The 23,133-nt window shown below is 44.3% G+C and overlaps 1 protein-coding gene across 1 annotated transcript in view; it reads right to left on the bottom strand.

Moving 5' to 3' along the window:
- The window catches only part of LOC124803141, a 624,995-nt gene that overhangs the window by 61,781 nt on the left and 540,081 nt on the right, over positions 1–23,133 (bottom strand). The window contains exons 3-4 of the mRNA XM_047264321.1: positions 17,005–17,111; positions 5,842–6,159 (exon numbers count right to left, since the gene is read on the bottom strand). Of these exons, the coding sequence (XP_047120277.1) occupies positions 5,842–6,159; positions 17,005–17,111 (425 nt within the window). The remainder of the gene's footprint in view (positions 1–5,841; positions 6,160–17,004; positions 17,112–23,133) is intronic.

The following is a 23,133-nucleotide window of genomic DNA, read 5'->3' on the forward strand; positions in this document are numbered from 1 at the left end:
TCCTTAGGTTAGTTAGGTTTAAGTAGTTCTAAGTCTAGGAGACTGATGTTAAGTCCCACAGTGCTCAGAGCCATTTGAACCATTTTTTGGAGACTGCGTGAAGTGGTGGTACTCCACGTTAAAGCCTGCCCGCATTCTGCTAGACTGACAGCAAACGCTATACCAGAGTTGGGTTGGGAATTCATTCCGCACCGACATTATTCACCTGGTCTTGCACCCTCAGATTTTCAATTTTTCCGCCCTCTATTGAACAACCTTCAAGGAACTTCCATTACGGATGCCAATGCTCTCCGAACATAGCTCGACGTGTTCGTCACCTCAAAACATGTGGTTTCTACAGTCGTAAAATGGAAAAGTTACTCCAGCATTGGCAGACTGTTGTAAATAGTGAAGGAGATCATATTATTGATTACTAAAGTCTCTATTATATGTACATGATGGGATTATTATTAAACTCATGAATGAACCACAGCCGGCCGTTGTGGCCGAGCGGTTATAGGCGCTATAGTCCGGAACCATGCGACCGCTACGGTCGCAGGTTCGAATCGTGCCTCGGGCATGGATGTGTGTGATGTCCTTAGGTTAGTTAGGTTTAAGTAGTTCCAAGTTCTAGGGGACTGATGACCTCAGACGTTAAGTCCCATAGTGCTCAGAGCCATTTGAATCATTTTTTTTTTTTTTTATGAACCCCACGAACTTATGCACCAACCCAAGACTGCCAGAAGCAGTTCGGGTGCGGACGCCAGCACTCTACGCTCTACTGCACTCCAGCTTGTGTATTCTACTGGTGAATATTGCGCTCATGTGTGAGGAAATAGCACCCACGCTAGAGAGACTGGTGTGCAAGTTAATGAAGCAATGAGGGTTATCTAGATCTACTCCCGTTCGTTAGTTACGTGTTCTACCTAACACTGCTCCACAAGATCTGAGGAGGAAAGCAGCTAATGTAAACTTGCGCAACAAGATCGCTTCCCATAAGGAGGAGGAGGAGATTAGTGTTTAACGTCCCGTCGACAACGAGGTCATTAGAGACGGAGCGCAAGCTCGGGTGAGGGAAGGATGGGGAAGGAAATCGGCCATGCCCTTTCAAAGGAACCATCCCGGCATTTGCCTGAAGCGATTTAGGGAAATCACGGAAAACCTAAATCAAGATGGCCGGAGACGGGATTGAACCGTCGTCCTCCCGAATGCGAGTCCAGGTGCGAACCTTCCCGTAAGTCTCTCTTGTCCGACGTTCTATAAGATCCATCACCAACACGTCCGTAATCACGCAGACCACCCTGGGTTGATTCGGAAAGTATCAGTTCATCCGACGTGAGCTGCAAGGGGCTGCGACGGTGGTATGAACATCCAGCCAACAACGCTCACTTGGTTCAAGATCCAATAAGTAAGTGAGGCCTGGCATTGTCAGGAAGGAGAAAGCATCCTTATCGTAATCTATTAAATACTAAAAGACTTTTGCCGGCCGTCGTGGCCAAGCGGATCCAGGCGCTTCAGTTCGGAACCGCGCGACTGCTACGGTCGCAGGTTCGAATCCTCTCTCGGGCATGGATGTGTGTTACGTCCTTAGGTTAGTTAGGTTTAAGTCGTTCTAAGTTCTAGGGAACTGATGACCTCAGATGTTAAGTCCCATAGTGCTCAGGGCCATTTGAACCATTTTTGAAAAAGACTTTTGACGTGTAGACCGTAATTTTCACTACACAAAGCGTGATGATTAGTTTCGGATGCTTTCTACAACCATCTTCAGATTGTTCAAATCGTAAAACAGAATTAAATATGCACAGAAAAACATCAGCATTAACTACAATCATGCAGTGAAATGCATTCAAATTATGGACCAACAAGTCTGATACGAAGTAGTTAAAAGCTCCGTTCTGAGGGAGCCAGGCTGTAAATCATAATCTCGCAAGATGCAGGAAATAAAGAGGGGAAAATGGCCAGTTGCGTTAGTAAAATTGCATCAAATGCCCATTAGTTGCATACATGGGCTCGACACCCTCCCCTTCCTAGTGCCGTGGCGAAGAAAGTCTCCACTCAGCCTGCAATTAGACTAGTATCCCGGTGAAAGGCTTCTGTCACAGGCTTTAACATTTACCTTTATATAATTTTGAGGAAAGCCACTGCATCTGTGTCCGAAATGTTGCTTGCATTTTCTCGTCTTGATCTCAAGCTCTAACAGTAAACTATAGGAATTCAGATGCAACTTTTATGGAAATACCTCTTCCTTTTAACGATTGTTTTCGTTGTCTCTTTTTGGCGCCCAAACATGTCTGAGAACGTTTATGCCGTCACCACTGGGTACATTATTCATTTCTGTAAAACACTTTGTTTTGACATAGTTAGGTCTAAACGCAGGTCCTAGGGGTGATAGATCGCGTCATGGGGAACACCTTTGGTTACGGACAGAATGTTCACTGACGCTTGCTAGGGACGTAAGGCGTCCTTTTGTGTAGGTTATGCCCCTGAGAGCGACAGAGTGTAGCCACTCTGTAGTACACCTATGCCTTGCGTTTTGCCTGTAATCCAGTCAGCTATTCCTTATGGAATGGGTAGACCAAGCAAAATTAAAGCTCCTCATCGTTTCTAAAATATCTTTCTCCACTCACAGACTCCTGTTCTTAAAGTTTTCTTGTAGACAGTCGTTCTGACAATTTACTGGTGTAGCTAGCACACCTGATTAGTAGACGTCACTATAAGGGGCAGTCAAGTGAAAACGAGGCAGATGAAACGAAATTGTCCAAGTCCGCGTAAGATTCGCGTACTGAGGCTGTCGTGCATATAGTCCATTTTGGGAATCGAAAATCTCAACGATTTTTGCCTAATTTCGATGTAGGTAGTGCAAGATATCGGTCCCCGGAATTCCAAGATCGTATCAACATCTCTACTATGTTTCCTCAGACTACTCGGGACATAGAAAAAGAAGCAAGCAAGGGCTTCAGTTTATGTAGATACAGAAGAGTTAATAAAAAAAAAATTATTTACTTAGTAAAATGTGATAACTTACATTTTATGTTTGCATGCGGGAACGTTCGTCTATTGTGTTTTACGGATGATATTGCAAAGTATATTGTAACGGCGAAAAATTTTTTTAAGTGATAAAATTACAATTTAAGAATATTCAGATTTTTTTTTTACTTTAGTAGTATTGTGAAACCTTGTTTCTTGCCAAATTTCATTATTCTACGTCGACGGGAAGTACCCTATAGATTTTGATGAGTGAGTTTTCGAGTATCAAAATATATCTCATACATGGCCGTATCATTTGATTGCATTGACATAGAAGCTTAAAATTTTTATGAACCCGTTCCTGAAAAAATGTATCAGTCCGATAGACAGACAGACAGACAGACAGACAGACATCAGACGGACACCAAAGCGATTCTTTAAGAGTTCCGTTTTTACAGACGTAGGCACGGAACCATAAAAAGTAAATAAACTGTTTATTATTTCTAAATTAATCGATGTAACTGTTAATATATTTACCGCACTGTGGAAGAAGGCGGTCATTGCCTCCATGGGAAGACGTTTACAACTGCCTACGGGATCGTTACTGCACCCAGGCATATCCTCCTCGCCTGAAGCGAATCGAGGGCATGAATGTCTTTCTTGAGGGCTCCAAAAATATCGAAATCGCCTGGAGAGAGATCGGGACTTTTGTGGAGGATGTGTAAGGGCTTCCCAGCGAAACTTCTGCTGGGTATTCGGAACGAACTCGGCGATATTCGGGCCGGCGAATTCGAAATGACACCTAGTGTCGCCGCGAAACGTCAGCGAACATTTTGGGGTTTTAAAGTGAAATCTCTTCGACCACGGCATAATAGCCCGGAATATTTTATTAATTGTGACAATTCCGGCCGTGTAAGTTTCTATTTTAAATTTTGTCTCTAGCAGAAATTGTTTCCCATGACGTGATCTGTCACACCTTGATGACTGATGCGTGGACTTTGAAACGCCCTGTATATTTTATATCTGTTAGGTCCGCCCCCGGTAGCTGAGTGATAATAGTCGACTTTATCGCATAGGACTGGCCACCTCCCCACTCTGCCCTGACTGTCAGCTCGAAAACACCGACGAACACCGTCTTACGTGCCTCCTGATACGAAACGTATGGCTCCTCATCCAACGAATCGTGGGCTTTTACCTCCGTGCCCCGCCAACGACGGTAACCCCGGATTTCCTGTTGTTGCCCCAGACATTTCACTACCCTCTTGCTAAGCACCATACCCTAATCTGGTTTCGAGGACAGGCTTTAGAATACCTCTTTCAGAGTGGTCCGGATACAGTCCTTGACTTCTGGTACAAAGTTGTGACCGCACATAGCACCCTCACCCGAAAACGATCTTACCGACAAACTTTTGCCGGTTATCTCCGCAGCGTCTTCCTTGACCCCCCTCAAAGTTGGGGTGTGCCATGCCTACCTGTCACATGATGCAACACCCTTATCCACGTTCACATGCATCGACAAAAGAAAAAAATAGGAAGGAGACAGAATATGTTATATTTTGTTGTATTTAATGTTTTTCTAATATTTTTTGTTTAACTAACAGTCATTTGTATATGTTTAAATGGTACCTTGAAGAACTCTTGCATAGTGTATATATATGTACTTTCAGTTTGTTCAATAAAGGCCGGCTGGTGTGGCCGAGCGGTTCTAGGCGCTTCAGTCTGGAACCGCGCGACCGCTACGGTCGCAGGTTCGAATCCTGCCTGGGGCATGGATGTGGTTCTTAGGTTAGTTAGGTTTAAGTTGTTCTAAGTTCTAGGGGACTGATGACCTCAGATGTTAAGTCCCATAGTGCTCAGAGCCATTTGAACCATTTTTCGTTCAATAAAGATTATTAAAAAAAAAAGGAAGAAGACAGAATATGTTATATTTTGTTGTATTTAATGTTATTCTAATAATTTGTTTCCCTAACACTCATTTGTATATGTTTAACTGGTACCTTGGAGAAGGGTTGCTTTGTGTATACATATATATGTACTCTCAGTTTTTTCAATAAAGATTATATATGTAAAAGTGGTCAGCGCGGAAAAAAAAGAGGGGGAGAGAGAGAGAGAGAGGTCAGCCCGACAGACAGCCATTCCTACGGGCCCGGGTTCGATTCCCGGCTGGGTCGGAGATTTTCTCCGCTCAGGGACTGGGTGTTGTGTTGTCCTAATCATTATCATTTCATCCCCATCGACGCGCAAGTCGCCGAAGTGGCGTCAAATCGAAAGACTTGCACCAGGCGAGCGGTCTACCCGACGGGAGGCCCTCGTCACACGCCATTATTATTATTATATCTGTTGGGCATTACAAAGAACAGCTGTTGATCACAGTAACGACATGACTAAACGGTCTTGTAGTGGGAAAATTTTTATTGAAAACGACAACAGCCGCGGATGTCTAGACTCACAAGAAAGAACAGCTTCTACTTTTCACTCGGCACGTCAATCTGTTTCCACTGCAAGGAATAGATACGTGCTAAGTTCTACCCTCGCTCGTATCAACAACCGAAATGGAGACCACTGTAAGGCATAAAACTGGTGCACAGCTTCCCTCTCCCGCCCCAGACACACACGCACTCACTCACACTTGTACGGGCCCGTGCGTAGAGAATTAATGTAAATGCATACGGTTTGGCATCACGCTGCATTGCGCCAACTGCGCTGGCTGCCAGCTGCCGGCCGCCTCCGAAACTGCATTTATTACAGTGGGTGGGGTGGTGTGGGGGGGGGGGGGGGTAGGAGGACGAGTGGGGTGGTTGGCCAGGGAGTGGGGGGGGATGCAGCGCGTTCGCTACGCAATCCGACGCCGGCATACCATCCTTCCCCCCTTCCCTCCCCCAGCCCGCTAATTACCATAAACAATTTTGCGCGCGCAAGCTGTCATTAACGGGGCGTATGAGCGCTGGCCACGGCTGCCCTAATGAGGAGCCACCGCTGGTCTTTTTCCAGCGTTTGCGGACAGCGCTGCGCTGCGTCAGAAGGGCTCGCCCTGCGAGGTCCGCGCAGCCCTTTGTGCGGCGCTCTCGCTTCCGGCAGCAGCCCAGCCGAGTCCAGCGGAGCCCTTCGCCGGCCAGACGATCTCCGCCCTCGGGCCTCCTGCCTCGTGCCCGCGACAGCACGCCGCGTCCACTGTGTCCGCACCCGACGTCGACGCGCCCCCGGGACACAGCTCTGCAATTGCAACCCGAACGGCTCTGCCATTGTCTTCTGCGCGTGCACCGCGAAAGGCGAGCCTGGCATTCGATCCGACACGCGCTCCTGCGGTGCCAGCACACGCGTGTACAATGCAACCACCTCGTCGCCCGTGGGCACGCTGCATGTAGCCCAATTGATGTTACTAAACCGGGGTCGGCCACGGCGTGCCAAGCTGCACGATTGCTGCGTGCAGGCCTGTCTCGTCTTTGCTCACTCCTTGCAGGAAGCACTGCATACAGTATGTCATGTCTTTCACAATTTAGGCGAGGCATTTTCTCGTCTTTTTTTTTCAGAAAGAAATTTCCACTATTTGACTGGTTCATTTATTTTGCACAGTCATGTTTTCGGATTTATGGCCATTCTCAAGTTCTAATGGTTCAAATGGCTCTGAGCACTATGGGACTCAACATCTGAAGTCATCAGTCCCCTAGAACTTAGAACTACTTAAACCTAAGTAACCTAAGGACATCACACACATCCATACCCGAGGCAGGATTCGAACCTGCGATCGTAGCGGACACGCGGTTCCAAACTGAAGCGCCTAGAACCGTACGACCACACCGGCCGGCTCACAAGTGCATAGCGAAATATTAAAATACCGGGTGACCAAAAAGTCAGTATAAATTTGAAAACTGAATAAATCATGGAATAATGTAGATAGAGAGGTACAAATTGACACACATGCTTGGAATGACATGGGGTTTTATTAGGACCAAAAAAATACAAAAGTTCAAAAAATTTCTGACAGATGGCGCTTCATCCGATCAGAATAGCAATAATTAACATAACAAACTAAGACAAAGGCAAAGATGATGTTCTTTACAGGAAATGCTCAATATGTCCACCATCATTCCTCAACAATAGCTGTAGTCGAGGAATAATGTCGTGAACAGCACCGTAAGGCATGCCCGAAGTTATGGTGTGGCATTGGCGTCGGATGTTGTCTTTCAGCATCCCTAGAGATGTCGGTCGATCACGATACACTTACGACTTCAGGTAACCCCAAAGCCAATAATCGCACCGACTGAGGTCTGGGGACCTGGGAGGCCAAGCATGACGAAAGTGGCGGCTGAGCACACGATCATCACCAAACAACGCGCGCAAGAGATTTTTCACGCGTCTAGCAATATGGGGTGGAGCTCCATCCTGCATTTTGGTTCTAATAAAACCCCATGTCATTCCAAACATGTGTGTCAATTTTTACCTCTCTATCTACATTATTCCGTCGTTTATTAAGTTTTCAAATTTATACTGACTTTTTGATCACCCGGTATTGAGGCTATGACATGTCACAGACAGCTGAGAAAAGTTTTTAACGTTTCAACATTCTATAAAGCCGAAATTACGATTGTGTAAAATACATGAACAATTAACAGTCAAACGGCGGAAATTTCTTTCCGAAAATTCTACTTGACTGTGGTCCCCCCCAAAGGAGAGGGAAGTTTTTTGTTGGCACGACTTTCTTTACTTCGGCAGAATCATTATGTCAGTGCTGTTCACCCATCGCTGTTCAGGGTATAAATGAGGTTTTTAAGTCCAGTAACTGTTTGCACAAAACGGACAGTGTGGCCATTATCGTCACATGCCTTCAAAAATAAATGTGAATGACAGAAACATAAGAATTCTCAGTATCACTTAATCGTTACAACGCGGAAGCGCTGTAACAAACGTACGAATGGAAAGACCGCGCGCAGAATAGCGGTTTGGTGGGTCTTGGTCCTCGGTTCTTATTTGAGCTAGGAATGTGGGGTAAAAAGCTTTTGGTTTGGCCCGCATCAGTGGCCATTAGGATAGCCATTCCAACATCTGTCTTCCTGTAGCTGTTTACAGTATGTTAAGCAAGGTCTGGCAAATTGTGCGAATGAATTAATTCCTTCTGCAGAAGATTTTAAATGGCGTGAAATCAATTCTCAGGCAATGGTACCATTTGTATGTGCACTATTTGAATTTTACGGGCAAAAACTGCTCCCTTAAATAATACGGACTAGAACGAGACTAATTGTTCAAATTTGGTCTCCCGGAGTACAGACTTTGATTTAAGATAAATTTTTACCGTACGAAAAACTCTTGCTTAGATCGGATTTTCGTGCAAGAACCACCTTTTTCTGGGAGGTTTCTGAAGGGTACCACTTCTGTACTCTAAACTTGTAGGAATCGCTTCAAACTCTGCACTAAGGTAGATAAATGGATAAAATCAAAACAATTTTTTTTTCGAATATTTTTTAACAGATGAGATACGATGGTTTTAAGTTGAGCTAAGTGTACCACGGAAAATTCTTTATTACGTGAACCGAATGTGCGGAAACGATTTAAAATGAATCAAAATAACAAAAAAATGCATCTTTACGATAAAAAGAAAACTCACTTTCAAAAATCGACCTTCATTCCAATTTTACACTCGAAAAACATGTTTTTTTGAATTTTTCTACGCACGCCACTTCTGTGTTTCAAACTTCTGCGAATCAGTTCAAATTTTGTAGAAAGGTACAAAAATACATGTAATTAATGGCCGTCCCGTTGTTTTATCAAAGGTTCACCCGACGCCAAGGTATAAGTAACATGGTTCGAAAGGCAATACGGAAATCTATACCACAACAGTCGTCCCCTTAGTCAATAAAAATCTACACCGGTTGCCAAGCTATGACAGTCTACTGTCAAAATTTTGATAGAGTAAAATTTAGGAACCAGGATGAAAAAAAGGCGAAAATGTCCTGCACGGAGTTGAGGATGTAAAAGAGGGGAACTAGCTTTTCGCTTTATCTAGCAGCTTAAGAACAGATAGACGTAAATTTATGTGCTTCTAGAGAGTGGGATGCTTCTGCAGTAGGAAGTATCCGAGAAAAAGGGGTGCATCTATAATAGCAAATATCCCACAGTGGCGATGCATTCATCCTAAATTTGAATGACGAATTGTGTCATAGTGCACGACATGACGTTGACATGTTGTTAAGGCGGCATTCGGTAACAACGCTGTGATCAATCTGACGAGATTCTCCGTAGTCGCAGATCCGTAGTTCGTTTAGCCAGCATTTTCATAATGAGTCTCGACAGATGCCAAGTGACGTCTTTCTGCTGTTGACTGTTCTCCATACGTGGCGAGGCAGTTCCATTCCTGGTTGTGGTGAAGTAGGGCCAATAGTGGGTGGTGCCTGAGCTGGTTTGACCACTTCCCAATGGTCTCTCCAGAAGTCGTTCATTTTGAAACTGTCCCTCAAAAGTGTTTCTGCTGACGGTCTCTGCAGAACAGCGTTTACCAGGTCACTGAGCAGTGGACGGTGGGGATTGGCTACAATTTTATTCTTTTCCTGTTTGGAATCAATGTTCATCACCCGCTGGCTATTTAACAAGACTGGAGCGCTAATGTACTCGGAATCCGAGTACATAAGTCTAACTGCTACTGTTCTCGCCCTCCAGCCGAAGAGAATATAAGCACCGCTACTGCCAGCCTCGACCAGACTGTATACGCACAGTACTAGGAGAGTGCACTACGATAGCAGTGACATGTGACCCATCTCAGTTGCTTACATGGACCTTGTATACAGAAAAGGACTTTGACTGTTTGCATGACGCCCATCGCTTGCGACACCGTTGTAGATTCGAAGTTAAGTATTGTCAGTCTTCTTTATTTGTAATAAAGACTATTAATGTGACTTGCTTGAATTGTTGTATAGCATTTCGAGAACGCAGCATCCTGTAGGTACCCTATAAGCGACGAGTGGGCAGGACCTCACATTATACACGTAATCAAGTACACACCAACAGAAAAGAGAGATACAGGACGGCCGAGGAAAAGATGGCTTCAGTGGAGATAGAACAGACTGCTCCATGAAGTTAACGAGAAGGAGAAGAAGAAAAAGATATAAGAATTAAAAATACTAGAATTCTTCTGTGAAACAAATGCCGCAGTTACGATAAAATGACGTGAATCACGTCAGTATAAAAATAGGTTTCCAGCGAATTATCTAAAGGAGTACCAAAAGTTAAAAATGGCTTAAATCGGAACTGCAGGTTACTTAAAGAGTTACTTCCTAATACAGCTGACAAGTCTGTGCTGGTGGGCCAGCTCATGTAACAATGCATTTTTTTTCTCCCTGCGGAATTCTCAGATTCGCAATGCTTTCAGCTTTCATCTGATGAAAAGGTTAAAATACAAAGCACCTCTTGTTTCAGCTAGATCTCTCCGAAGAGCAAAAGAGAAATATTGTTAACTTCACCAAAGAGGGATTCGTAAACTGAAGGCCGAGTCGTTCCGCTGGTGACGTGTTGTTCTGTACAGCATCAAAGGAAGTTACAGCAGGCAAACAGATGTGACGGTTTGTCGCCGCTATAGTCACGCTCATTAAAGGGTAAACTGCGTCTAAGCAGAGTTTTACAACATGCGTCGGACTACTAGCTCTTCAGGTTAGAATTAGGTTCTGCGCGATGAAACATCTGGACGTTTTCTGCGTGGAAAGCTTGTGAGCACAAAGGCATGGTTATTTTCTAAGTGACACCTCAGCCTCGTTCACGTCGCCTTCTTCTATTCTGTTGTCACAAATCTCTCCTCTTACATTTCATTTGATTCGGTCTAAAAACTGGACGCATCAGAACGTCTTGTCTATGAACTGTCATTCCTTCAAGAAGTATTACTCTTATCGTGACTGTAAGGACGCAGGAAAACGACTTGCTGGATGTGTCTTCTGACTTACGTAATTGTTCTGCAAGCCTTAAAAGTAAGTTTACCACAGGTTCAATGATAGTCAGAATTTAAGTTGTAAATATAACATTATGGATAACACTATTGGGGACAGCGATCTGTCAGTAAAGTAACATCAGTAAAAAAACAGTCTCGCTCGCACAGTCATTTATTAAAAATATTTTGCGACTGGGGTCAGCACAGCTGTTCCAAGCCTCATCACAGTCAGACGTGTGGCGCATTACCTGAAGATGGCCTACTACCAGAGGCCGAAACCGGTCGTATTTTTAATAAATGATTGCCCGATCAAACTGGTTTTTTTTTACTAATTTTAATATAATATTTGCTTCAACGAGCAGAGAAGCTCGTGGTTAGATGACATATTAAAGATATAGGAAAGTGAAATGTGTAGAAGGTGGATTTGGAAAGCAATGGGAACTCTGGACAGGACTAGTAGACTATAACGTGGTAGACGCAAGCGATTGTGTCCGACATGACAAACGATTGTGGACTTCGACTTATCGAAGTCTGTTTCACCGCACAAACCGATTTCCACTATATTAAAAAAGTTCTGTACGCGATCTACTTGTCCAGTAGTTACCTGTGTTTTTCCTGGTGTGATACAGCACTTTGTGCCTGTCATAGTACTCGGCTCGGTAGTGTTACCATTGCGGGTAGTCTACATCACGAGCAGTCAATATGTGACGTTGAAGTAATGCACTGATTTCATTTCGGTAACACATGCGCTGTGGTATTTCGCAAACATAGTTTTTTTTAATTCTCTGCCATTATCTCCTCAAGTAAATAGCTACCTTTCTTGTTGTTCTTATACGAATACGCCCCATCGCAAATGTGCTACCAATTTAAAAAAATTTAAAAGTACTTTTTCGAGAGCATTTTTCCATTTATAAAAACACAAACACACCAGACACACTGGTTTCGACGATCGTGTTGTATTAGTTCATGTCTGAACGCCATGCATACATGACAACTACATTTATTCTCATCAAGCTAATGCCCAATGAACGAACGAAGAATACCAATATGAGCCACACTCGGTTCCGTCCCATCCTCTTACGTAGCGAAGAAGAAATGAGCACATACCTCAGTGTGCGACCGAATTACTCTTATACAACTCTCGTTGTCCTCACACTACGTATGCGATGGTTTTAAGTGTACCGTGGTAAATCGAAACCGGTTCCTCAATTTTATCCTCCACGAATTAGCGAGAAAGAACGTCGCGTGTCTTCCTGTTAATACCAGGTAAGTTTTTACCGAGCGCTTATGTTACACTTTCGTGTGGACAGTGCCAACCTTCTGTGGTCCTAACAGCATGACTACATTCCTTTGACAGCTTCTGGCAGCCTTAATTGATCTCAAACAATGAGGTGGTACTTTATAACAGGTCATAACAGAGTCTTGCGTGCCGTTTCTTTGCCTCATGCACTTATCTCAGAGTCCTTTAAATAAATTCAAAACTTGGGTTTGCGTTCTTATTGAAATTATTCGTACCATTTCTTGCCGCTTCATAGTGTCTCTAGGTATTTAAACGAGACGGCTGTCACCAGAAGGTAACAACGAATGCAGTGATCTGATATTACAGAGATACTTCATTTTTATCAGTTCGTCCTCATTCCAGAAGACCTATTGTACAATGTACAAGAGATGTACTGCATTTCCTTGTAATTATCCAGTGACGATGTTCTCTCGCAAACACCAGAGTCACCAGCTAAGAGTCTCTTACTGCTGCTCTCTCTATAATGAATCATTGATGAGTAATGAGAAGGAGTGGAGTACTTTTGCTAGACGATAACCTTTGAATTCAGGCAGTAAACAAGGCTGTGATGCAAGACGGCAGTTACTTACCTGCTGGAGAACGGTGAGATCTGCAAAGTATAGCAGCGCACAACATACTACGTACGCAGTACTACTAAACTAAAACTACTATTACAAATATTGCTGAAACAATGTTAAAATGTGTTCCTAATCTTAAGTGGGGCAAGAGATGTGTTTTTTTCTTGAAACAGGCCGCGTCTTAGTCTTCGAGACATTTTCGTACTAAACGGCAGGTTCCCATTGGTTTATTGTTGGTGGGAGCAATATAGCCCTGTCGTTTTCAGATTAACATGAATAGAAGTACGTAAAAGGAGCACCTCTTGCTTCGTGGTCATTTATACCTTTAGTATTTTATTTGTGAACCATATGATTTTACACTTCTTATTCTGTTTTTGTTAATGAATCTCATTTCCCGTTTAAACAATTATGCAAATAGAATAAACTTTCTACTAAGAACGCCCACAAAATATGTGGGTGGGATCGGTAAGAGCTAGTAGCGTGTCTGATAACTGTGCCAGCTTGCATATTAGCATGTTTTAGTCCAGTATGAACGAGGTTCACGTGATGTAAGAACTCTTCACTTTTTTACATTGATATGTTCTTACTTTCCCAATGGTAACTTCAGCAGTTGTGCTTTGGATGATACATCTGGCCACTGGGTTTACAATAAACAAGGCGGATCCAACTTCCACTACTTTGTGTTGAGGTGGTCCCGAGCGCTGCTTTTAAAGTGAAACGTGTCATCACTAGGGCAATGAATGTAAGTAAGACGAGTTTTTGTGATTAAGTTTGTGTGATGCTGTTGTTATACAGGTTTTTTTCAGGAGAAATAGTAAATCGTTCATATCACGTTAGTCCAACTTTTTACTAGCTACAGGGATGCACTTGTTAAAATGTAATCCGAACCACACTTATAGAAGGTGCTAAGCAAAGGAAAATAATTTAGTTCAAAGTTCATTTTCATAAATTCCACCTCCGACTTCAACAAATTTTCGAATTTTCTTGACAACACCACATGTAATTCCTCTTTTTTGGAGGCACCACTACTCATAATCGGAACGATCAGTTCGCCTACTTTTTCTTTAAAGACTGTGCTTTTAACCATCCTCACAGGCAAAGATCTAAAGGAGGAAGTTCCGGGGTCTTTAGTGGTTAAGAAACCTGACCGTTCCGGGCTGACCTATCTTCCCTTAGCTTTCGATGTCGTGTTACCTGACGCCTAGAATGCGTAGGGGCCCCGTCATGTTCGTAGATCATACGCATGCTTCTAACTAAAGGAACCTCTCCCAACGATGCAGGAAGCTCGTTTTCAAGAATAGATAACGGGGCCCAGGAAGAGGATGTGATAAGGCAACAGGACCAATCAACTGACTGTCATCTTTCCCGAGAAGCATTCCTGAAAATGTCTGCATAAATACATGCTGGTTTTCGTTGCGCCACCGATGCGATTTACCAGTAGTACCGATACCGTCACAAAGGTTGCATCATCCACAGACAGTATTGATGGACTACGCGTCGATTTGCAATCACCCAAACACTAAATTCCAGTCGTCCACCTTCATATCTATTTAGACGTTGTTGAATCCGGTGTAAATGACACACGTAGAACCTGTGCATACGTAATGTCTGCCATATTCTTATACTTGAAAAATGTCCTCCACTTCAATCATTTGCCCACGTTCTGATGAAACATGGCTGAAGGCACTGTACCAGTCACACGGAGTTTAATTAAAAGACGTGTAAACACTGCTGAATCTGGACTCTTCAGTTAGGAAATCCTCTGAGGTATACTGCACAAGTAGCATTTGCATTACAAAGCCGAAACGCAATCACCACATCGGCACATTCAGCGTTTGTAAATACGTGCAATACGCTTGAACTACACTAACTGTCCAACAAACAACAATCACATAGTTAAAAAATCCAGTAGTGTAAACTCTAGCAGAACTTGAATTTCAAAACAAAAATGGCAGTCGATAAATAAACCCATAGCGACAAGTATACAAACTTAACTCTGTAACCTGCTGTACTCCTGTAACCAGTAAAAACTGGACAAAAACTATGACCTCCTAAAATTTTCAACCGTCTGAATCGCGTAAGTATTTATTTATTTGAGACAACCTGTTTCGACAGATTTTGCTATCATCTTCAGGTCTTAAACAATCTTTTTGTTGTGTGTTCATTTTAGGTTGAACAGCACGCCAAGATGTCATGTGGATAAACATCGGCAAATTACACTACTGACCATTAAAACTGCTACACCACGAAGATGATGTGCTACAGACGCGAAATTTAACCGACAGGAAGAACATGCTGTGATATGCAAATGATTAGCTTTTCAAAGCATTCACACAAGGTTGGCGTCGGTGGCAACACCTACAACGTGCTGACATGAGGGAAGTTTCCAACCGATTTCTTATACTCAAACAGCAGTTGACCAGCTTGCCTGGTGAAACGTTGTTGTGATGCCTCGTGTAAGGAGGAGAAATGCGTACCATCACGTTTCCTACTTTGATAAAGTTCGGATTGTAGTCTATCGCGATTGCGGTTTACCGTATCGCGACATTGCTGCTCGCGTTGGTCGAGATCCAATGACTGTTAGCAGAATATGGAATCGGTGGGCTCAGGAGGGTAATACGGAACGCCGTGCTGGATCCCAACGGCCTCGTATCACTAGCAGTCGAGATGACAGGCATCTTATCCGCATAGCTCTAACGGATCGTGCAGCCACGTCTCGATCCCTGAGTCAACAGATGGGGACGTTTGCAAGACAACAACCATCTGCACGAACAGTTCGACGACGTTTGCAGCAGCATGGACTATCAGCTCGGAGACCATGGCTGCGGTTGCTCTTGACGCTGCACCACAGACAGGAGCGCCTGCGATGGTGTACTCAACGACGAACCTGGGTGCACGAATGGCAAAACGTCATTTTTTTCGGATGAATCCAGGTTCTGTTTACAGAATCATGATGGTCGAATCCGTGTTGGCGACATCGTGGTGAATACACATTGAAGCGAGTATTCGTCATCGCCATACTGGCGTATCACCCGGCGTGATGGTATGAGGTGCCATTGGTTATACGTCTCAATCACCTCTTGATCGCATTGACGGCAAATTGAACAGTGGTCGTTACATTTCAGATGTGTTACGACGCGTGGCTGCACCCCTCATTCGATCCTCACGAAACCCTACATTCCAGCAGGATAATGCACGACCCCATGATGCAGGTCGTGTACGGGCCTTTCTGGATACAGAAAATGTTCGACTGCTGCCCTGGCCAGCACATTCTGCAGATCTGTCACATACTGAAAGCGTCTGTCAATGGTGGCCGAGCAACTGGCTCGTCACAATACGCCAGTCACTACTCTTGATGAACTGTGGTATCGTGTTGAAGCTGCATAGGCAGCTGTACCTGCACACGCCATCCAAGCTCTGTTTGACTCAATGCCCAGGCGTATCAAGGCCGTTATTATGGCCAAAGGTGGTTGTTCTGGGTACTGATTTCTCAGGATCTATGCACCCAAATTGCGTGAAAATGTAATCACATGTCAGTTCTAGTATAATATATTTGTCCAATGAATACCCGTTTATGATATGCATTTCTTCTTGGTGTAGCAATTTTAATGGCCAGTAGTGTATAAAAGGTCTGTAATAACTAAAATTCTGTCAAAACCGGTTGTCTTAAATAAAGACATATTTATGCGACCTAGGCTGTTGAATGTTTTTAGCAAATTAAACAGAGAGCTTCTTTGGTCTTCCCAGAATGAGAAAATTCAGTCTAAAGTATTTAGTATTCCTCCTTAAGCTCCTGTAAACAGTAATTTCCAAACCACGTGATGCTCGAGTCTGACGAGCGAAACCCGTCAAAATAAATAAAAATACGTGACACGTGGCTGTGTTCTGTACATCAGTTACAATGGACTCAATGCCGCCAGCAGTCGACTCCTGTGTTTGTTAAGGTGGAAGCTTGTTCCGGAAAAAGCTGAAGGCGGAAAGAGGAGAGAGTGAGTGTACTTACGTCGACGTCGATCCGGAGGGCGTCCTCGTCGCTGTAGCCGAGCGAGCGCATGTGCTTCAGGTAGGTAGTGGTGATGGGCATGCTGAAGTCGATGCGCGGCGGCGGGGGCGGCGGGTCGGCGGCCCCCGCGGCGCCGCGCAGCGCCAGCGGCAGCACGAAGGGCGGCGCGGCGGCGGAGGGCGACGGCGAGGGCGACGGCGAGGGCGGCGGGGGCGGCGTGGTGGCCGGCGTGGCGGCGGGCGCGGGAGAGCCGGCGGGCAGCGGCGGCGGCAGCGGCGACGACACGGGCGCCGAGGCGGCGGGCGACGGCGAGCGCGGCCTGCGCTGGCAGTCGGTGCAGCCCAGCAGGAAGCGCGTCACCGCCTCGCGCGGCAGGAACGCGTACGTCTCCGTGATCTGCAGCACGCGCCCGCCCGCGGCCCGTCAGCGCCCGCCACACTACACAGCCACACAGTGCCTACAACACGTCGCTCACAGTCCTCATCCGAACATTTTTACCTTTCTTCCGCTCCGGGTAAACAGGGACCAAATGAAAAATTGACTCCCGCCCTATTCGTGAGGGGTAGAGGCGATATCAGGGAACACCAATTCGGGTTCCCGAGGAATGTGGGAGTGCGAGAGGACACACCGACTGGGGTCGACGAGAAGTACGGGCCGCACAACGAACCTGCGACGTCACACTAGTCGCCTTGTCCGCCATATGTCGTGAACGCTCGGCTCAGTGCAGGCCCAAGGGAAACAAAACGTCATTAAAAAGGTGCCCACTAAAGATCTTAACTTCGTCATGTGCCGTCGAGAGCTTGGATGCATTTAAGGGTGGTAGGACGTCAAACGGGCCGACTTGGAGTAGCAGAGGCACCAGACGACATTTTAATTTCCACTGTCTATACTTTTACAAATAAATTCATAAAACTTTGTCAACACGACCAGGAGGGATTCATGATTGAAACTCAAAGCAATGTAAGTTCAAAAGTATAACAAAATAATTTTTTTTTTACGTGTGAAATTTCATCATTTGTTCACTTACTATTGGCTGCATTTGTTGCTATAGGTACTCTTTTCTTCACAAGTAAGAGAGATTCTTCGATGAATTTTGCACAGCATACAAACTATACTTACAGGTGTATAAAACTCTAGAATTTATTTAATTAATGAACAAATGAATGAGCTGTTACATTTTAAACTTCATCTTTAGAAAAGTCTCAAATTTTATGGTTAATTATCTCGATTTTTAGCAAAGTTTTTAATAGATTTGGAAAATTCTAGAGTTTCATACACCTGTAAGTATGGTTTGTATGCTGTGCAAAATTCATCAAAGAATCTCTCTTACTTGTGAAGAAAAATGTGCCTATAGCAACAAATGCAGCCAACAGTAAGTGAAAAAAATGATGAAATTTTATATCTAAAAAAAATTTATTTTGTTATGTTTTTGCGCTTCCACTGCTACGAGTGTGAATCCTGAATCCTTCCTGGTCATGCTGACAAAGTTTTATGAATTTATTTGTAAAAGTGTAAACATTAGCAAATAAAATGTCCTGTGGTGCCTCTCCTGCTCCAAGTCGGCCCGTTTGACGTCCTACCCCCCTTAAGAATTATTAAATTCGTCTCCCCGCCGGAGACAGCTGCTGGAACAGGTATTACCTGCAATGTCACATACTGTGACCCACGTGCCGCAGCTTTTTTGGGCCTTGATACCGGCAGCAATCTTAGAAGACTGACGAAAGGCAAACCTACATTGATAGCATTTCTAGACTTACACGGCACTCAGATCTTTGTATCTTTTTTAATCTGTATGGTACGTGAAGTTCAGACCTGAAGTATGAATCGCCATAGGTAGTTCAATGTAACTCGACTTTGAAGTTTTCCGAGCATCTACAATAACCGTAAGTAAGGTCATTTATTTCGCAGGTAGTGTGGCTGTGTCGTAGAATGCTTGCTTGGCACTCGGGGGGAAGGGCGGCTGGGGTCGATTCCTGGGCAGCGCGAATTTTTAAACAAAGATACTACGAGCATTTCCGTGGAGCGTAAAATACATAAAGATGGAAAAATGGATTCCAGTTATTCTCTTTAGTTTCAGTCATCTTTATCATCAGTTTTCTATAAAAGACCGGTAATTAAGAATTTAAATTTGAAATGAAAACTAGAGTAGTAATAAGATGTGCATTATTCATAGAAATGAGAATTATATACTGAGGATGCCGGCCGGAGAGGCCGAGCGGTTCTAGGCGCTACAGTCTGGAACCGCGCGACCGCTACGGTCGCAGGTTCGAATCCTGCCTCGGGCATGGATGTGTGTGGTGTCCTTAGGTTAGTTAGGTTTAAGTAGTTCTAAGTTCTAGGGGACTGATGACCTCAGAAGTTAAGTCCCATAGTGCTCAGAGCCATATACTGAGTGTCCCAAGAAAACCTTCGAGGGACTTTCAAGAACAGGTTCCTTACATCAAAACAAGAAAACATGAGTAGTAAACAAGGGCTCTGAAGTGCATAGGTTAAGAAACATGAGTACTTCTTTATATTCTACTGAAAACTCTTTGCTTTTCATGTTTTGGCAGCAGTACCATGGACCAAAACAAGATAGTAAACATGGACTCTAAAAAGCAAACCTTAAGACCTATGAGCACTTGTTCAGTAGAAGAAATGTGTTTCACTCTAAACACGTGCTCATAGCTCTTAAAGTATGCATTTTAGACTCCATGTTTACTGGACTTTTTTCTTGTTTTGGTCAATACTTCCTCCTCCCAAAATTGTAAAGCCCATGTTTACTAGAAACTTCTTACTCATTTCTGTGTAAGTTACCTGTACCTGCAGTTTGTCGGTGTGTTTGGGACTCCCTGTATGTGTTAATGAGCATATATTTGATGAATTTTGTATTTAAATGACTTAGATATTCTCCACTGAACGAAAAAAATAAAAAAATAATGACAAAACGACATCTGGATTAGCGATACAGCGATTGCCAAACTTGAGCTCTATTGACTTGTTTCCCATCTTTATGTATTTTACGCCTCACGAATCGGCTCGCAGAACATGCACCTTTGTTTAAAAGTTTGTATCAGCCGGGAATAAAACACGTCCTTTCCCCTTGGCAGAAGAACGATCCACCACAGAGTCGCACTGCCTGTCGAAAAACCAACCTTACTTTGGGTCTAAAAGACCCTCGGGAAACTTCAAAGTCGATTTTCTCGACAACGTTTGAGAGTTGCATCGACCTTCTTTGGCTAACTGATATTTCACTTCTGAGCTTCAGGTACCGAAAACATAAAAAAAATTACAAAAATTAGATTGGCATGTGGCCTCCTTCTTAGACAAAGCTTCTGACCACTGCGCTACAACTCTTCGAAAGTGTGTGGGTAATAGGAGTTTGGTTTCTGCAGAAACCAAACTGAAGTTGTAAGACTCGAAGGGCATGAAATAGAAGCAGTAGTCAACAATGGAGTAAGACGTGTCTGCCGTGTCTTTATCAAATCAGTCATAGCGGGATTTGCCTGGAGCGACTTAGGAAAATCACGGAAAACCTAAATCTGGATGGCCGGGTCGGATTTCAGCCGTCATTCGGGGGGAGTCCAGTGTGCTAACCACAGCGCCACCTCGCTCAGTCCTGTACATAGAGCAAGCAATAAAAGAAACCAAGGAGATATTTGGAAAATGAACTGAAGCTCAGGAGGAAGAAATAAAAACATCGCAGTTTGCCGATAACATAGTAATTATGCCAGTGACGGTAAATGTCTTTGAAGAGCAGATGGGCGGATAGTGTCTTGAAAAAAGAATCTTTTTAAACTGAACTGAGGCCTTCTGTCAAGGCTGCAACCGTAATTTGATCTTCTGATTGAATTGGGTCTAAAGAATCAGGTTTGTCAACTGTTTGCTCTTGTTCACACATTTCTGTAAACTCCTGATTGGGAATCCAGCGATTTAATCAGGGCCTGGGGCTGATTCCCCTTGGTTTACAGTGGTGTACAAAAATAGCTACAATTTTTTCCGGACGCCAACAAAAGTTTCTTCTGAAATTTCATTCCAATATTGTCCAATAATTCTCACGGTATCTAAAAAATTGAATTGCCTCCAAAAGTCTTTAATAGAGAGCTCGTTGTTTTGTCTCATAATAGTTGCGTGTAGACGCGGAAATGATCATCTCGTGTAGTAAGTTTTTAATGTTTTAATGAGCAGCGCTCCATCGCTTGATGCAAGCTGGCTCTATTCGGTGGCAAAAATACAACTTTCACACGTGGGTCGTAATTAATTACATTAACATGGAAATGACCTGGTGCATTGTCGAATAATAGCATCACTTTGAACGAGAGTTTTTTAAATTGACAATAACGTTCGACTTCCGGTATGAAGTGATGACCAAATCAGTCATCAAAACGGGAAATTGTCACCCATGCTTAGATTCGACTTCCCAGCTTTAGATGTATCTTTTAAACGGCTTGGGTTTTCTGAGCGGTAAACAAGGAGAGGTTTTAATTTACAGTGACCAGCTGCATCATTTGCGCCAGCCTTCACTGTCAATTGATTTATGGCGGCTTAAAAACCTGGAAAGATTTTCTTTTATAGCGCGATGAAAGTTCTTTTAGGCATCTTCTTCCAAACGAATAGATTCATCTACGTTGAATATGGTTTGGACAACCACCTTCTTCTATCATTGAGTTTCTGTCGATGGTGCAACGCAATTTATCAACGCTTGCCACCTCTCCACTTTCTGCAAATTTATGCCAATCACAACTTTCGAATCGGCTAAACCAACCGTTTCTAGTTTTAAACATTTCATTTCTCTCCGCCTCCCCAGTTTCTTTCAATGTCTCAAAAATCAGCTTAGCTTGAGAGCGGATCTTATTCCAACCAACAGGACAGTTTTTCACTCTTCCTTTGTTATCACACCATAATTTTAACATTGTTTTCATCTGAGCGACAATACCATGGCGTTTACGAATGATACTGAAATTCAAAGGCTGAACATTTTTCACAGCTTCTATAGTTTTTAATTTATTTCTTATTGTTCTAAGTGTAGATTCCTGTAGATTACACTTCTTTGTCAGTTCACAAATATTAATTTTTGCGTCGAAGTCTTTGAGTTTACATTCGAAGGTAATGATTTTAGTTTTTTGTTCGATGCAAATAAATCAATTCTGCTTCGTTTGGGTGACAGGTAGAATCTATCAGTCAAGCCAGTTCCGCGAATAAAACGATCCTGCGCGAAAAAAGTCCGAACCTGTCGTAAGTCGAACACAGTGTGGGCGCAGTGGAGGAATAGAGGTGCGCGGCGCTCAGACGAATCGTGTAACTCAGGTTTGTGCAAAACGGAAGTCGAATCGTGTAGCTCCGGATCTGTGTAAAAAGGGCTAGCGTAGGTCGGAGTATTACTGTGTTCCAGTGTCAGAGATATCCGAACGACTTTTGCTTATAACCGTCGAGTCGGGCCGGCCGTTGTGACCGAGCGGTTCTAGGTGCTTCAGTCTAGAACCGCGCGACTGCTACGGTCGCAGGTTCGAATTCCGCTTCGGGCATGGGTGTGTGTGATGTCCTTAGGTTAGTTAGGTTTAAGTAGTTCTAAGTTCTAGGGGACTGATGACCTCAGCTGTTAAGTCCCATAGTGCTCAGAGCCATTTTGTCGAGTCGATCTTTTCCGGAAGAGGGTACCATACCTCAAAGTGATACAGTTACCATTCCCCATCATCCCCGAAAGTCTGTAACATCATCACGGAACCGCCCTGTATGTTACATAATGAAACTCTTACATTCAGCAGCGCTGGGTAGCCGCACGGTCTGAGGCGCCTTGCCCCGGTTCGCGCGGCTCCCCCCGTCGGAGGTTCGAGTCCTCCCTCGGGCATGGGTGTGCGTGTTGTCCTTGGCGTAGGTTAGTTTAAGTAGTTTGTAAGCCTAGGGACCGATGACCTCAGCAGTTTGGTCCAATAGGGACTTAGCACCACCACTCTTACATTCTTTCCTTATTGTTATTTTTTCTCCCTTTTCATTCAGCTTTGCCCACGAATTCAATGTCGATCACGCGAAGCTTCTGTGATGTTCGCTGGTCCCTTTCCGTGCCGGCAGACCTTGGGGAGGAGCTCTGGCTGGACCACCTGGCTCTGCACCTGGCGTTTGCCCGGCGACTCCAGGCAGGCTGGGCCGCTCGGCTCGCAGTTTCCCGGAAGAGCAGAGGTTGCTGGCGCCAGCGCCCACTGCCCACGCTATTCCTGGCGCTGAGCCGCCGCACACAGCACGTGACTGCTCCCTGCAGCTCTCCCTCCTCCCCTGCCACTAGAACAATGCCAGCGTCGCAGGCCCGACACCTCTGGCTTCCTTACCTACCGTCGAACATTCCGTTGTGAAAAAAAAATCACTGTTGACTAAAAAGCTGGCCATCCGCTGGAGACATCGCGCCAGGACATAGAAGTACCGGCTCTAGCCTTGACAGTGGACA

This window comes from Schistocerca piceifrons, chromosome 6 (genome assembly GCF_021461385.2).
Source record: "Schistocerca piceifrons isolate TAMUIC-IGC-003096 chromosome 6, iqSchPice1.1, whole genome shotgun sequence".
Taxonomy (NCBI): domain Eukaryota; kingdom Metazoa; phylum Arthropoda; class Insecta; order Orthoptera; family Acrididae; genus Schistocerca; species Schistocerca piceifrons.